The sequence below is a fragment of the Nasonia vitripennis genome, chromosome 2 (genome assembly GCF_009193385.2).
Source record: "Nasonia vitripennis strain AsymCx chromosome 2, Nvit_psr_1.1, whole genome shotgun sequence".
Lineage (NCBI taxonomy): Eukaryota > Metazoa > Arthropoda > Insecta > Hymenoptera > Pteromalidae > Nasonia > Nasonia vitripennis.
Window position 1 is genome coordinate 35,124,562 of NC_045758.1, and position 17,514 is coordinate 35,142,075.

The 17,514-nt window shown below is 48.0% G+C and overlaps 2 protein-coding genes across 12 annotated transcripts in view; both read left to right on the forward strand.

Annotated features, from left to right (window-relative positions):
* Positions 1-64: 64 nt before the first annotated feature.
* Positions 65-17,514, forward strand: part of LOC100116393 (syntaxin-binding protein 5) — a 55,136-nt gene continuing 37,686 nt past the window's right edge. For all 11 annotated transcript variants that reach the window (XM_031924591.2, XM_031924592.2, XM_031924598.2 and 8 more), the window contains exons 1-6: positions 65-457; positions 552-628; positions 707-868; positions 944-1,164; positions 1,244-3,429; positions 16,506-16,603. In XM_031924591.2, the coding sequence (XP_031780451.1) occupies positions 3,307-3,429; positions 16,506-16,603 (221 nt within the window). In that variant the 5' untranslated portion in view covers positions 65-457; positions 552-628; positions 707-868; positions 944-1,164; positions 1,244-3,306. The remainder of the gene's footprint in view (positions 458-551; positions 629-706; positions 869-943; positions 1,165-1,243; positions 3,430-16,505; positions 16,604-17,514) is intronic.
* LOC103317892 (probable oligoribonuclease) lies at positions 379-1,379 on the forward strand. The gene is made up of 5 exons (XM_008217901.3): positions 379-457; positions 552-628; positions 707-868; positions 944-1,164; positions 1,244-1,379. Exons 1-5 carry the CDS (start codon positions 379-381, stop codon positions 1,377-1,379), a joined length of 675 nt encoding a protein of 224 aa, XP_008216123.1.

Consider the following 17,514-nt stretch of genomic DNA (forward strand, 5'->3'; position numbering starts at 1 on the left):
ATATATATATATATATAATATCTTCGACATATGCTTGTGGCACCCTCACGCGGTCTAGTCTTTCGTTTGAATTTTCATTTCTCATATTATGCACTGTAAATATTATAGTAGAAATTTATTAACTAATCAAACATTACAGTGACAGTAACTCTATTAAATTTTATTTTTTAACTAGTTAACTTGTAAAGAATATATCTATGATTGCGTCATTCTTGTATTTTTTGATTAAATCCCAATGTGGCTGTGAATTTTAGGTTATATTATGATAAATAAATAGTGCACCTCTGAAGTTTAAAGTAAAATTGTTTACTGTAAAATTGTGTATATAGTAATTAATAGTAATTGTTGACATTGTTACTGCTACTTAATTCTGTGGAAATGTCAATTTTAAGGAGTTTTAGCAGGTGTTTGAAAAGGTTTACGCAACCTGCATTTTCACATTACTACTGCACGAATGGTATACAAGTATCTGTTGTTACATATTTATTCCTAATTGACCTTTCTACTAACTTTTCATATTTTTTTATATTTTCAATATTGGTCAACCACAGTACCCGATTCGAATGCTGATTCTGAGGATGTTTCCGTCACTCAGAACAGAAATGGAATTGTATGGATTGATATGGAGGTATTTACTTTTGAGTTTTCATATTGCTTCATAATTTTCTGTAACTAACATTATATTGATTTTATTAATTCATTATAGATGTCAGGATTAGATGTTGATAAGAATCGTATACTTGAAATCGCATGCTTGATCACAGATGAAAATTTAAATGTTATCAGTGATGAATTTCAAGCTGTTTTGTACCAGCCAGATACGGAATTGGATACAATGAATGACTGGTGTCAAAATAATCATGGAAAAGTATAAGGCTATAATAATCAAAATTTTGGTTGTTTAAAATGTGTTTGAATAATATTTTCATCAATTTTTCTGCAGACTGGACTTATTGACGCTTGTAAAAAAAGCGCAGAGACTGAAGATGCAGTTGATATCAACCTTTTATACTTCATGATGAAATATATACCCAAGGGAAAATGTCCATTGGCAGGAAACTCTGTTTACGTTGACAGACTATTTCTTCGTAAATATATGCCTGTTTCCAATGATTATATACACTATAGGATAATCGACGTGTCTTCCATTAAAGAAGTTGTTAAGTAAGAATTTTGAACAATTTATCTGTACCTTTGAAATCAATCATAGAATTACGTGCAATATTTTGATGTTTTGTTTCAGACGTTGGAAGCCTGAAATGTACAGTAATATACCTAAAAAGGAGTTCAATCATAGAGCACTAGATGACATTAAAGAGAGTATACTAGAATTAAAATTTTATAAAGATAATGTCTTTAATGCGAGTACAAAGGGCTAGGCAGGTTTTGTTAAAATAAATTATTAAGTTTGTATAAATATATTCCCACTTTTTCATGATTGAGTTGGTCTCACCACTCCCAGAATGTATCTACTGACGATTTACATATAGTACGGGGGATAAGGGATTCGAAATCGCGTGCGAGTAGTAACGGCCGAGTCCGGCGAGACTCCCATTTCGCATCGGAAAAAACGCATAAAACACGTACTTGTGCACAACATCTAGTTAGGCACATTGCGCAAGAGATTGAAAAATAACAGCGCCAAGGTCCTCGAAAGTATATACCGCACGCGGAAGAGAGTGAGTAGAGAAGAGCTCGTAGAAGAGGCTGCAGAATGCACATTCATCTCAATGAGCTACAAGTAAAACGGCATTATCCGTCATCCAGAGACTTGGCATCGGCTCCGCGCGGAGTACTTACAGTTGTATAAATGCGGAGCATTACTTATCGCGAGTTTCGGCGCGCAATGCGCAAAAAGCTCAAAAAGACGGAGTCTATGTCAGCGGGGCTGGCACCGCAAACGCAAGTTCCGCACCTCAGTCTCCGTCCTCCGAGAGCTTACGTGCTGCACGTGTTGTCCCGTAAGCTCTCGTGACCGTGCAAGCGACCGTCACAGGCAGACCGGATGCTTTCTGAAGCCTCGAGAAGCGCGCAGTATATGAGCTAGCCTAGCGCGTCTGACGTCAGAGCGTAGCATCCGATAGGATATGCGCGGGAGAAAGAGCGAGAGAGAAAGGACTCGCTCGCTCCGTCGCACATCATGCGTACTCGGCTTTCGGCTCGCTCAGCATAGCCGCGAGTACCGTCCGCGCGGCGGCGGCGGCCTGTTGCCAGTTATTGATCTGGCACGATTAAACAACACTGCATTGCCGTGGTATCGCTCGTGCTTGCGCGGCGGTGGAAAACACACACACACACACACACACACATTTCGCGCGGCCGCCACGCTCAGCTCTCCCTCTCTCGCATCGGAGAGCCAGAGTGTACTAGCTCTACATATAGATATAGAGCGCGCGAGTAGCGCGGAGCCGTGGAGGGGAAGGAGAAGCGCGCCCGCGCACTACTGGCCCGAAGAGGGCCGAGACGGCTGGCTCTGGTAGTGCGCCAGTCGCGTGAAAATCGCTGCTGTCAGTGGCTCTCGTTGTCGTCGTCGTCGTCTTCGTCGTGCGTGGCTCTAGAGCAGCAGCAGCAGCAGACGCTTCTCTCGCGCGAGTGCGAGCGGGAGCGAAGAACAGGATCGGCATCTCTCTGGGCAGTTGCAGTGCTCTGTTGGCCGACACACACACACCCACGTGCGCCGCGCAGAAGGTCGTGTCCGCTGCAGCAGCAACCGAAAATGCGGAACAAGTAGAGAGAGAGAGAGAGAGAGAGAGAGAGAGAGAGAACGGGCTCTGCCTGCGCGCGCTCTCCAGAGCACACACGCGCACACGTATATAATACTCGCGCGCGCACACACGTAGGAGCGCGCGAGACAAGCTGTGCGAGCCGTGCGAGGGGGAAGGAAAATAAGGCGCAGCGGCACAAGGCCGAGAGAGTCGTCGTGAGTGTGTCGTATACGAGCACCTACACCTGCGCGCGGAGCGGAGGAGGATGTCGCCGAGGAGGTCCGCCCGTTGCAGCCCAAGCTCAGCGCCGACGTCGTGTTCCGGGCAGCTGGAGCTGCTGCCGCTTCGCCGCCGATAGTGAACTCGTCCTCGCTCCTCTGCGTCCGGTCATTATAACCTGACACTCGCCGCGTCTCCCTCCAGTTTTCCGATCGTCGAGTGACACTCGTGCGAAGAAGAAACCGCGTGAACTCAAACGGACTGCGTCAGCTGCGGCAAATTGTCGAACTGGAAGCCAGACTCACCGGCGGACGAGCCGAGGATCACATGTGATCGCGTATCGAGGACGAACTCGAGTGCAGCAGCAGCAGCAGCAGGCAAGATGAAGAAGTTCACTTTCAAGGGGGTGCTCGACGGCTTCCGATCCTCCGTAGCTCAACAGGTTAACAGGCCCGAGCAGGAGATCGTCGAGACGCTGCGCTCCGAGCACTTCCAGGTCAAGAAGGTCAGTCTTAAGCTCGTTTCTCTCTTTCTCCGTGTGCCGATTGCCGAGTCACTTGTAGTCTGCCCTTTCGGGATTGCAGGTTAGAACGCACCGGTGAAATAGCGTCGATTAGCAGTGTCCGTCGTAACGATTTTACGATTTTTCCATCGGGACTCGCGCTCGTCGTTGGATCCATACGCTAATGACCTTCGGCGAGCGAACCTCACGCGAGGCGTCTCCCGCCGGCGCCGAAAAAGTCGAGCCCCGCGACGTGGCTACTCAGGCGGGCGCGATAAAAAAAAAAAGGCATTAAAGCCGCTGCGCAGGCTTCGTGTATAGGTACATATAGATGCGCTGGTGTGCGTCGCCGATTTCGACCTATTGACAGATCGGCGCGCGACTCTCGCGTACCTGGCATTTATTATTAGCCGCGTTGTGGCTCTGGTATACCTGCAGCGTTGCGTACAGTGCTCGCGCTTGCGCGAAAAATCCACCCGCCGCTGAATATGTTGAGCAGCCTGAAAAATCTTCAAACGTATACTTACGCACACAGGTGCACAGTCTACATAGAGGGACATAGACGCAGAGGGCGCGCGCGCGATAAGGAATCTCGGTACACGTCGATTAATCAGCGCAGCGGCGGCGCATTCGTTTTGGAAGCGACTCTTTTTTCCCCGCCGCTTATATACACTCGACTATTTTTCGTCAGCCCTGACCCTCATACTGCGGCTATTTGGCGGGAATTTTATCGGATTCTCCTGCTGCTCTGGCGCGCGCGGGGAGAGGATTTTTCTCCTTTTTCGTCAGTCTCTCTCTCTCTCTCTCTATCTCTCCGGGTATATATTGATTTTTCGGGAAAAATTAAGCCCAAGCTTAAGGTCACGCGAATCTCGCTGCCGCTGCTAATGTGGGCTTATGCATATCGAGCCCTCCGAATCCACATACGAGGTTATGTAAATTCCGCTGAAAACTTGAACAAATTTAATGGAGGGAGAGCGCCGCTCCATTAAATTCGTTCAACATTAAGCCAAGCTGCCCAAACTCTCCACGCACTCATCGTACGGTCAGCGAGGAGCCTGTGAACAATTAAAGAACTCGAGGTTATTTTCGTCGCGGTCTTCGCGTTTTTCTGCAGGCTCGAAAACACACGGCGGTCGGGGCGGGGGGGGGGGGATTTTCCGCTGCGGACATCACGCAGGAATAATGGCTGCAATGTGTGCAGTGCATTTTGTTTTAGAGCGGATATAGTGGAGTGTGCAGCGACGTCGTGGCGGACCATAAATTTCCTATTTAGGAGACATTTCTCATAAAAATTCGATCATGTTTGAATGACCTTTATTGGCCAGCCGTGAAATTCTTAGTTTCGCGACGATTCTTCGCTGCGCAGCAAACTGCATTCGGTTATTCGGCAGTGTATAATACCTGTAGCATAAAACAAACATTGACCCGTAAAAGTGCACTCGGCGTAAAATTTCCATCGGATGATTCGAAAAACAATTCTGTTAACGAGGCTAATGAGTAAAGTGAACAGAAGATTTGCTTGATAATGAAATTTGAAGAAAAAAAACGCAATCTCATAACGCGATGATATCGCGCCTTCATAAATCAAGCCTTTGAACACAAAAGGAGCTGGGGAGTTTGCCAAACTTTGTTTTCGACGAAGGATTTTCATGAATTATGCCGTGTGATTCATGATTGAAGCGGATCTTGCAGGAGTATAAAATCTGGCTTGTCAGCGACGAGCAACTTCGACATAGCGTCGATACTTTATTTAGGAACCACTCAATCAAGGGACAATTCACTTCTCGCGCGCAAATATCCCAACGTAACTGATGAGGCTCTCCCTCTCTCTCTCTCTCTCTCTCGCGAAGAATCGCCCGATTTTTGTTACGATGAAAAGGCTGCCTCTCGCAAAAGAAGCTAAGCAACAAAGAAATACAAAGAATCGCAGAAGCGCGGCAAGCTTGTATTATAATCTTTCAAAGAACTCGCCGCGACGACGACGGCCGAGGGAGAGAGAAGGGAAAGAAGCAGAGCAGGGAGCAGAGGAGAGGGGCTGTCGCGGCGCGCGTGTCCCAGTGACACAGACCGGACGATCTCTCTCTCTCTCTCTCTCGCAGCCACGCGCGACGACGCACGACTCTGACTTTGGACTTTTCTGGCGAGGTTACTTCCTCGGGTGAAAAATGAGCTCGACGCGATTCGCTTTTCTGCCTCTCTCTGCTGCACCGCACGCGTCGAATGCGCGTTCCGTGTACTTAGGTACGTACGTAAGCGCGGAGGGCGAGGGCGAGAAAATAACGTTCCGCCGATTGAATGCGTTGACAGAGCCGCGATGACGGGAGGGGGCTGAACTGGCGACGGTAATTCTTTTTTTATGTTCATGGAAATTGATGGAATTTTAAGCAGTGGAGTTTCCGGCTCTTTCAGCCCCGAGACGTCCGCCGATCGATTTTCCCCTCCGCGGACTCTTCTAAATGAAAAAAAAATTATTGGACTCGAAACAAGTTCAGGACGAGCGCGCATGTATACTCGTGCGGGAAAGCGCATAACCGTTACTCGCAGTAATGAAGTAGAAAATAGTCGGCTAGGCTAGACTTAAATCCGCAAACGGTTTTCCCCGCGCTTGCCCATAACTGAAAATGACTCTTGGAACGGCCTTTAAAACTTAGTCCTGCACGGTACGTATAAAGTAGGGTATTTTTGCAGGCGTTACAGCGCAGAGCATGCGCCAGTATATAAGCTTTAAAGCGCTGGCAGAGGCATTCGCGGGCTGAGCCCGGCATTTTATACATGCTAAAACGAGTGTCCACTTGATGACCTCTAGAGCGCTTAAAAATGTAAATACGGAGGCGACGCCACGTGCCAAAAAAGCGCCCGTGCGGCACTGCACTTTTCGAGTGAATTAAAGCCCAAACTCTTGCTCGATCTCAAAGGCCGCCACTCTCTGGAATTTATTCCAGCGGCGCAAAGGGATGCGAGGCTTTTTCTACGCCAGCGGCTCGCGAGAATCGCGGCGCGAATTTCGCGGTCTTTGGATCGTTCCAAGTTATTCCGCGCGCAGGGCTTTTACGTGCCGCGCTTATAAGCACGCCGCGTACACAGCCACGCGATATGCGGCTGCGCCGGGGGCGGCCTCTTCTCTTTCGAATGCCCTAAAAACATCGTTTTCTTCCGCAAGCGAAAAAACTCATTTCCCGTCGTCTTCGCGCTGAACCTTCCAGCTCACGTATTGAGAGTGCGCTTTTATGTATAGCTATACGTAATCCGATTTTCAGCGCGCGCGCGGGCGCTGGCACATTGAAAATATTTAATAGCGAATCATGACGCGTTTAACGACTTTTCTGCAGCCAAACTGTACCGTGTATATTAATGGGACGCGAGCCTGCATCATCGATTTAATTTCGGTTCCGCGACAATTATCGGCTAAAACGTAATTAGAATCGATCGGAATGGTGCATGCCATTGTGCATGTCCGCTATAAATAGTATGGCGAAAACGGATCCTCGCATGCAGAGGCTGCAATTACAAATAAAACTGCGAGTGGGCATGAATTAGCCGGACGGGAGAAAAAGAAGCTTGCGAGCAGTTAGCGCCGGTCTCTTCTGCGAATTAAACGCGACAAGACACGTGCGAGCTCGTCGGCATTAGAGAGAGAGAGAGAGAGAGAGAGAGAGAGAGTCAAGTCGCGCCGCGCGTAAAGGCAAATTGAAGCCAATGCAAAACGCTCTTCGCGCTCGCGTGTAATTTCCCTAAGCTGCGCGCAAAACGGCTCCGCTGCTGGTAGTCGCTAGGCTAATTAATTAATTAATCGAGTGAGAAATCGTACTTTTGTCCTGCTTTCCGCCGCAGTCATCGCGCGTATTGTGCTCTGTAATTCGAGTGGTGTGTGGGCCGCGCGCGAACAAAAAGAGAGCGGCTATATAAGCTGTCCGAATAATTGATATGCGAGCTTTTATCAGCCGCCGCTGCAGATTAATTAACGAGATGAATCGGCGCGAGAGATCCGTCTTAGTCCTGCACTTGCTCTCTTTTCGTTTCTCCCTCCCACAGGACGAATTAATTAACAACAGCAACTACTATCGGTGGCTGACTGAGGCAGGCGGAGGGAAGAAGCGAGCGATTCCAAGCTTATCCCCGAGATTAAATTTGCAGCGCGCGTCTTGGCGAATTTTCATCAAATAAATCAGTGGGTCTCGCGCATCGATTCTTCTCTTATTTGGGTCGAATTCCTCGGGGCCCATAATTATTTGACCTGACTCGCGTGCGTATTAACTTTACACTTGGTCCGTGCGCCGGTGAGAAAAGGGGGATTAAGCTAGTCTTAAGCTAGTCTTAAGCTAGTCTTAAGCTAGTCGGCGCACGTAGGGGAGTAACACACGGCCGCTTCCGATTTTCAAATATAAAGTTTTCAATGCGACGATCGGGAAAGTTTTTCATGTTAAAGGAAGGGGGGCTGTACACAGGAGAAACGAAATCAATTCTGCCGGCACGTTTTGATCGCGAGAAAGAGGAGAAGGGCTAATCCCCGAAAATGTCTATTCCCCTGCGCAGTGGCGCAGTTCAAGAATCCAAAGCGTGTACGTGCATCCGCGCTCTCGCCTTAGAAAAATCGATGGGAAAGCCGCTGGCGGCGGCGTTGCGAAAAGCGCGCGCGAGAGAGAGAGAGAGAGAGAGAGAGACGGATAACAAGAGTCGAGGGGAAGGAGATAGCTGCGCGGATGCGCCGGGAAAAATTACCATGCCGTCGCTGACCGGCTCCGCAGATAAGGGGACTCGTTTTTATCGAGGCGGCTGAGGTTTCCACTCGTCGTTTGTTCGTTTCTTTCTTTTTCCCCGCCGAGGCGAGAGCGAACGCTCGACTCGGGGGCGCCTTTTTGACCGGGCAATCGCTAATTGAAAAATCTCAGACGATGTGCATACTTCCCGGGGCGGCGCTAAAGGGCCGCGCAATCAAGAGAATTCCCGCAAGCAAAGTCGATTCGTAAAATAAAGGCCTCATCGATATTCTGAGTATGTTATAGGGGCAGGCGAAAGCGTATGATAATTTTAAAGCGCGGAGGGGGATTATTATACGTTATACACGTGTATTATATACACGCGAGATATGTATATCTATGCGCGCATTAGAGAGCTGCGGGGCGCTGTATATAAACGGACGAGTACCTTTTGTCCCAAGGCGATCCCGAAGTAGGGCAGTCGATAAAAAACGCCACGCTGAGATACTCTCCCCGCGCTCCCTCCTTTTGATCTCGTACACTCTCTTTTTCATTCTTCCCCCGGCTGCTGCTGCTCCGACGGAAACGGCGATAGCCTCCTTCCCCTCCTTCCCCTTCCGCCGCCTCAGCCTTTTCATTCGCCTGCTGTACGCGTGCCTCGCGCACGCCGGCTATAGGCCCGCGCGATTATGGCGCCGGCGGGAAATTCTGCGGCAATTGCGCGGAAATGAGTACCGGACAGATTATTCCTTCTCTCAAGCGTCGAAAAGTTCTTTCAAAAATTAATGGGCTCGCATTGAGCTGATAGTTTGGCGCATCTGGGCGCGTCGAAGCCAAAATTCAGGCTGCCAGGCCCCGGGCGACAGGCAATGCATTTTCGAAAGTTCAAAATGCCGCCGAATCCATCTCCTTCATGCAAATTGCTCAAGTTTGAACGCTGCGCGCGCCCGCGACACTCGGCTGACGTTTCCGAATTTTTCTTTTCGAAGCCCGATCGCTGCTCCCGACACCGTCATCAATCAGAGTTTCCCGCACGACTTATTAGCTATTCGCGGAAGAAAACACGCAAAAACTCGATATTCGTAAGTTCTTGAACCAAGTCCAACTTCCATAAGCTGCAATTCGAATGAGCTGAAAGTTGTTTTGGAATTCGAGGTAAGATGCGGTGGAGAAAAAAGACTCGCACTTGCAGTATTTTCGAGCGAGCAAATTTTTGCGCAGCTCCGCATTGCCGTTCGAGTAATCGAATTTGCGGGTGCGATAGTGAATTACGCTTCCCAGTACGCGAATTGCCGTAATTCAATCGGTTCGTTCTTTTCAAACTACCCTTGCCAATTAACTCCGCTGGCATTACTTAGCACGATTGAGGTTCAGCGAACGGTACAGGCCTCGTCACTGCTCGCTAACCTGAAAGAGGAAAAAATCAGGACGAATTCATCTAGGTACATGTAGCAAATCCCACTCGGATTCAAAGCCAGAGCCAATTTCCAAAAAAGCTCCGACACGTCGTTTCCCAAATCCCTGGATTATTATTCGCTGGCAGTGTTTACAAGCGACACACGAAGGACTCGGAGTGCAGAGGAATGGCATGAAAGCGCGGGGACGATCGTATCCGCAATCGCGCGTATTAAAACGTGCCAAAAGGCAATTGCGATTTCTCCGCTAATGCGGCCTTGAGTACAATCATCCTGCCGACGAGAGCTCGCGCGCGCAGACGTGATATCACGGACTAGAAATATCTATAGCGCATCTCCCTCCCACTACTCCAACGAGCGCCTCCTGTTCCATCGCGTTTACACGTATAGGTGTGGCGTGAAAGATTCCACTACTGCTCTGATGAAAGCCGTGTAGTAGTCGCGCGGGTTTTATCGTCTTTTACATTTCCGCTCTTTTTTTAAACGCGTTGGCGTAACTTTTTTTCATGCTGCAGCAGCGAGTCAGATTCTGACATCTTTCTCTGTGCCCACTTCTTTTTTCAAACTCTTTTACGTTGCGTAAAGCCTATTTTTATTCTTTATCGAAATTTTTACAATCTTTCACTTTAGGCCTTGAGTGATATAACCGCCGCGGAATAGAAAACACTCGCGAAAGGAGTCGGACGCGCGATAGCATAATGAGCAATTGCGAGCGTTCTCGAAGCAATGCCTACGTCGATGATTGGTGATTCAACGATAAAAGGCAATCGTCGATGTCTGCCTCCGATGATTCGAGCATGGTTGGAGCCTCGAAACAATTCGGCACAAAGAATAGTCCCTGCAGGGGCCAGCGGCGCCAGCGAGGAAAGCTCGAAACTTGCTCGTATTCCCTCTCCCCCTATATTGTCCTTTCATGCCTCGTGTATTACTGTTAACGGCAAGTTTTCATGCGTGGGCTCGCTCTCCTTCTGCCGTTGGTAAACACTGCAGACTCTGCGCGAATATATGCGGGATTTTTCCGAGGCCCTCTTGCTCGAGTACTGCGCAGCGCGCAGAGACAAGGCGAGTCTTATTTTCCGAGAACAAAGCTCAGCAAAGAGATTCTCCCTTTGAAATTCGACGTCGCCAAGTCGCGAATGTTCGCGGGGAGAAAAAGCAAGGCAGGAGCGTTATTTTTTAAATTAATGCTGCTTTTTGCCGACTACGAAGGCGACTGCTCCAATTTTGGAATCGTGGCCAGTGCGCTTGCACGACGAGACAAGGCAAGCTAGCTCGACTTTGCCAGGATATCTGCTGCTTTTGCGATGCTTCTCCACTCGTCCATCATTGGAAAAAGTTGGGTGGAGTGGATACCATATGTAATTCGAATCCTTTGTCATCAGCTCAAACGTTATAACGAGTCCGTTATACTCGCGATTATTTCATAAAACCAGCTAATGCATTCCGCAAGCGCTTTACCGCGGAATTAGATTTTTAGCGGCATTATTAGCGTGCTCAAAAGCCCAGACTCGCTGTACGCGCGTGCTCCGCGCGGCCGCGCTCAGAATTATATAAATTTATTTGAATTACCGACCTTTGAACTCGGTTTCCAATTAGGAAAGATAATTTTAATCTAGACAATTAAGCGACTGCCTTACGTCTGTTTTTGCAACTGGTATTTTTAACGGCGCTCCTCGAGATCTGAAATTGTCATGCCGCCTGCATCGCAGGCTGGCGAGACGAGAGAGCATGCGGCTCACTTTCACGATTACTCCGTCAAGTGTAGTAAAAGTTTTAATTACGACTTGTAAATAGTTGATCCCTTGCGTGTGTTCGGCTACACGCAAACGGTGAATAATTTCGAAAGTTTTTGCTCCCGAGCGAAACTCGCCTGTCATCTCGGAGAATAAGAGCTACGAGAGACGAGCCCGGGTGCTGCTGCTGCACCTGCGGAAAAAATGTTCAACTCAAAGAAGCGCCGGTAGCATTCATCGCGAGCTGCCGCGATAAAGGCAGCGTCTCCCTCCCGTCGGATCATCCAATCAGCGCGGAAAACGCTTTTTCCTCCGTGTCGGACGAAAAGACGGGCCGAATTTAACGAGATGCGCGCGTGAGTATTGATTTTCGCGCGAGCGTGACGCCCTGGTCACCTCGGCCGGCGCCTTGTAAGATTTACCGACGAAGAGCTCGCAGAACGGATTTTTCGCTGCGGCGGCTGCCTCTGCTTAGTAGTGTGCTTCCAGCTCTCTATCGCGAGTTTATATGCTTTTGACGCTGCGTTGAAACGAGTCGGGCGCGCTGGCAAACGGGCGTAATCGAATAAAATTGGCATTTGCACAACAGGCGCAGGCAAATTCATTGATCCAGGCGGCGCGCGAGCAATAAAGTTGAGCTCGTGGACGGAGCAATGAAGCAATAAAGGCTTCGTACACACACACACACACTAAACGTCTTTGATAAACTTTAGGAGTACGCGGATCGACGTGTCCGGCTACCGACATAATCGTCTCTCCCGGCTTTGACATGGTAATGAGGTATTAGGGGATAGTCGCCGGATATTGACGTTTTCTTTCTCCCTGCCTTGCTTGTTACACGAGCCGAGCTCTCCTTTTCGGCTCTAATCAGTCGGCCGGTGTCAGATTTGTAACTCTCATCAGGCTCATCGCGCCATTCGTCGATCCGAGGGAATCGAGGTGGCGATAAAAATTAAAAAGTCCAGCGGGGCCGTAAAGGCCTCGCGATTAGCTGCCCCTCGAATAAAGGGGCGGCGGCCGCTGACGCTAGGGGCAGCTAGGCATACACTCCTATTAAATCGAATGGCGTTCCGGGAGAAACGAAGGAGGCGTGTTACGCGCGAAAAGCCGATCGAGGGTCGCCGAGGGCATTTCCATTACTCGGAGCACGAAAAAATCACTATAGCCTCTTTCTCGTGTAAGGGTGTATCTCATTTCGAGAAAAAGAAGGAACAATTTCACGGGCCTTAATAGCCTCTTCGGAGAGATTTTTTACGATCCTCCCGGCGCGCGCTCTCTCTCTGCTTTTTCGCGCAAGTTTTTCTAATAACCAAACTGTTCGCGCAAGCGTAATCAGCCCGGCGGAATCGCAGATAAGCGCCGGTTTGTTTTTCATCCGCGTACGCGTCTCTTCTACGCGCGTATCTCCGGTTAAAGAAGGAGTCGCGCTCACTTGAATATTGAAAATTCCGTCCTTTGACGCGCTCTCGCACTCATTCGGTAATGCACCGGTTGCAAAGCTCCTGATGCAGGCTCTGCCGTCTTTTGTGCGCGCATAGCTATATAGAGCTGTAGAAACACACGTAGATAGAGGTAGCCGCGCGCGATGCAGCTGGAAAGTTGCAAGCACCTGACCTCCGGGAGCGAAGCCTTGTGTTCTCCCGGATGGGAAGCGGAGCTGACAGAGCAGGCGCACGGAGGAGAGCCGACGTATACCGCATATGCAGTATGCACGCGATGTCAGCGCGGCAGTTTGAAAAGGACTCCATTGTGGCCCGGAATCATCCCAGTCGTCGTCGGCGGCGATGAGAATGGAAAACAGCCCGTGTACGCCCGTCGCGGCTCGCTTACATTTTTTACGCACTCCTGGCTGCTGCACGCGAGACTTGGAAAAAGTGTGCACTGTATGGCACGATTTCCAGAGGCCTCGGAGACGGGCGCGTAACAGGCAGGCTACAAAGGTAGGAAAATTGTGGGCGTCGTGCGGGCGCCGTATAATTGCGTTTCTCGGCGAGTCGGCCGTCTGTGTGCACAACGGCGTCGCGGTTAACTCTGCACGTGTGCGACAAAGCCACCCCGACAGGGGAAACGGGAAATATTCACAGAACTTGGTGCCTTATTTGGCGATGACGTAGCGCCCTCGGCCGCAGGGCAAATGCTCGGATTAATTGTAATTATTAGACCCAACGTTGTTTCGCGGCTCGCTCTGATGATGTTTACGAAAGAAGCTACCTCATTCGAGCGCAGGAGAGATTTAAAGGGCTAGCCAGGACGACTTGTTGGCCGCGGCGCGAGGGATCGTTAATTGAAAAAGAAACGTCCTTGTCGGGAGTAGTAAAGAGGTAATTGAGTGGGAGTGGAAAGAGTGGAAGGTGGCCATTAAAACTCGGAGAATTAAAAACCGACGGGCCGATCCAAGGCCCTGATGAATCTTCAAAGTTTTTTCTCCATAATCGCGTGAAACGTTCTTTTTCCCTTCGTTAAGAGCAAAGTAAGCGACGACTGCGCTTTTTCCCGCCCTTCGCCTGCCGATCGCGGATTTCATCTACTTTTGCCGCGCGTTTCTTTGTCACTCGCCAGTGCGCTTCGCTTTTTACGGGCTCCAATTGAATCTTCAAGTCGGAAGTGACGAAGCCGAAGCTCCGAGTGGAAAATAAGCGGGATCCGCTTCGCTTTTTGCCTTTTGCTCGGATTTTCGTTCGCTGCATTGATTTTTACGCGGATCCCGAAGTGAGGCTTTCAAAAAGCAGTAGCAGAAGAAAGAGACTCCCAACTAGCGAGATTGGATTGGATATCCATTTGTATTTTAAAAATGCCGGAATGTTGAAAAAGCCGCTGGCGACAAGCCGTGCTTCTTCTGTATACGTAAAGTAGAAAGCCTGCGCGATGACAATTGCGTAATGAAATCTAAATTTAGAAACTGATATAGCATTATGCATTAAAATTCGACTCTACTGTATCGAGTTTCGTTAACGTACAAAGTAAAATCAATACATCGAGCAAAATGGAAAGATGCCCTATATTTAGAATAATGAAGATTCATCGGATGAGCGCATGCAGCGCGTTCGGTCGAGTTTTATCTTCTCAACCTTAAAAAACGTCTCTCATCAACGCTCCCACCTAAAGAAACTTTTAACAATGCGAACAAAGCTTGATATTTTCAATATGATTGAAATAAAGTTGAAAAGCTCGGCGTTCGTCTTGCAGCTCAAAAAAGCATGAAACTGCATCTGCGAGCTGAAATTTTACGCTTTTTCCGAATGATTCTAATAATCCGTTCTTCGTGATCACGGGAGCAGACTATTTTAATTGCAACTCTTTTGCTGTTTCTTGTCGAAAGGGTTGACACCGTTTTAACGAAAGAGGTAATGTGCAAGCGATTAAAGGCACGATTCTTTTCAGTCGTTAGAAACATTAACTTTCGTTTACAGAATAAAAAAAGAACACCATCATTTTCTATACTCATTTCTTAAAAGTGCCTGAAATATTCTTAAAGTCTCGCCCATCCTGCGCGCTATGATCCTCTAAGTAAGAGTTATTCGTGGACACACTTTGCTTAGCCCGCAGTTTAGATAAAATTCACTGAAAAGTTGGTTTGTCCAAAGCTTAAGTCCGTCGCGCGTGCTCTTATTGTGCACTGAACTATTAAATTTTCCGCATTTAGAAATCATGCTACGTGTTATATCTTCAATGGTTCCAATCAGTCTCGACGTTTGTTCAATAATGTACATATCCAAGGTACATGTCAAATTTGCGTTACAAACAAGCTTCATAAATTTGCTCTGCTCGGCTAGGCCATTTCTATATCCATATTTCAGAGCTATTGGTAGGCAGCTACTACACACATACGTATAAATTTCGGAGCACGTGTTGCTTTTATGAAATAATATATGATCCCTTACGTGGATTTCTCTGTACGGCAGATGCAAGATTTGCTTCTAAATTATTGAAAAATCGATTTCCATTACTTTTGGCGGTCGTCGCTCGAAAATCCGCTAGCTCGCACAGATTCAACCAAATCCTAATTTACGGATCGCACAAGTTCACGCCCGATTCTGTAGGTACAGGGTAACTGGGTTGAAAAAGTTTTATCCAGTCGGAGAATCAGCGCGCTTATAGCCAGCGGATCGTCCATTCTCATTTGTTTTATATCGGAAAAGTTTTGTTATATATCGGCAAACATTTAAGCTCTGAATCCTAAGTTATGTTAGAGCGAGTGCATTATTGCAGTGAGATTTTCGCTTTGCTAAAAGTTTTTCGTTTTGTGCGCTGCTACGTTCATTCTCCGCGCGCACACACAGAGACTGAAACGCTCTGTGCCAAAGGAGGATACCCAATAACCTACAACATATTGGATTTCTCCTGGACTGCTAACAGAGTTTCACATTGTTTATCCCGCACTTGGAGGAGATGTCAAGTATTGTTTTTTTTTTTTGTTTTTTTTTTTTTTTTTTTCGAAGAAATGTTCTTCTTTGTGCGATCGATTCCGAAGTGGGCGTAGAGCGTATAGAGGTAAAGCCAAACTTCCCTCCGAACTTGACGTCTTGTTCGGAGTTAGCCCGTTGAGCTGGGGATTAGCTAACTCCGCTGCTGAGCCGAATAAATAAGTCCTGATATTGATGCATGAGAATTTTAACAGCGCATGCGAATCGAACTCCACGTGTAAAGGCCGCATAAATTCAAATAGTCTGCCACTCCGTTCGAATCTGTTGGCGCTGCGTACGATGAGCAACTCGTTCATCGGGAACGAGAAAATGCTTCGCATTATTAAGGTCGTTGTTTTTGAAATTAAAAAACAGATGATTTTCGTCGGAAATTAACCGCCAACTCTGAGAGTCGCGGTCGAATGCGTTACGTCCAAATTATCTCGCAAGAGCAGAAACAATTGTTGAACCGCTCATTAGTATAGAAAGCAGATGTAGCGGCCGGGGGGATAAAAATAATATCCACGCGTTACATGACGCGCGCCGCACCAAACGTCAGATAAGGGCTGGCGAAACTCGATAATAGCGGCCGCAGCCGAGGCACGCAGATAGTATTCAAATTTTCCCGAAATCGAAGCGTAGATTTTTTACGCAAACAAGCACACGTTCTGCTGTCGCGTGTGTATCCGCTGTGCGCCGACAGGATGCGCGCGTTATTCGACCTGCGTGTATGTGCGAGTGCGTGCGCATGTGTATGCATATCCACGTGTCTATATATATATATATATGTAATCCACTGATTGAGAACGTATCTTCTCTCTGTTGCAGACATTCAGGCATGGCTTTCCGCATCAGCCGAGCGCTATGGCATTCGACCCGGTACAAAGGTTACTGGCTATCGGCACTAAATCAGGATCGCTGCGGATGTATCCTTTGTCATTGAGCGTACACTGGAGGCCTCGCGTTCGCGGGCCTTGCACGCACTCAGAGAGGGACGCGGGAGGGAAAATGAGAGGAGGAAGCGGATAAAAGGGCGTTCCAATGTGAGAAATGAGAATCGGGAGATTATTGCGCGCTAGTTTGCGCGCAGATGAGAAATGCTCATTATTCTTCATTTGCGCGAGCGACACAAAGCCATATGTTTTCTCGCGTTTCATGCGATCGGACGTCCACGACGAAATTGAAAATTCATGCGCATATTCATCGCGGGTGTTGTAGAGAGCTCTGGTACTGTCGCCCTGCTGCCGAGTTGATACGAAATAGAACACGAATAACGAGCATAACGGCCGGACTGATAAGGAATTAAAGTTGTACACGCATGCATTGAAACTCAGCAGAAGGTTCATTAATTTTTTTTCCAAAGTAATCTGGCCACTTTAATTCCGACTCTGGAGCAAACGCGCGCGGGATGTTGAAATGGAATTTTTTAACGTGCTTTCGCTAAATTTCCCTCAAGGTGCAGTTTGACTTCAAGCAACTTATGTTTTGCACCTTTTTTAACGCATACTTTATAGTCGTTTGCCGCGGAAAAGTCTCAAATTGATATGGATTGCTCGGTAAATGTACGTTTTATCGGTTTTATGTCCGAGGACTCCTGGAATATCAATTGTACCTCGTAAAAAGTCACTTCGTTCAATTTCGGAGATCCTATGTCGCGTGCAATAATCGGCATGGGAAGAGAAGTGCGAATGTTCAAATTTCATGACGGAAAAGAGAGCCTTTAGAGTGTGCAATCAGGCGCTCTTCTGGGGCGAATTCTGTGGTGGAATCGGAAAAAACGCTTCAGTCGAGCCATTTAAAGTTGGAATTGCGAAAGGTAGAGAGAAATGCGCGGCGG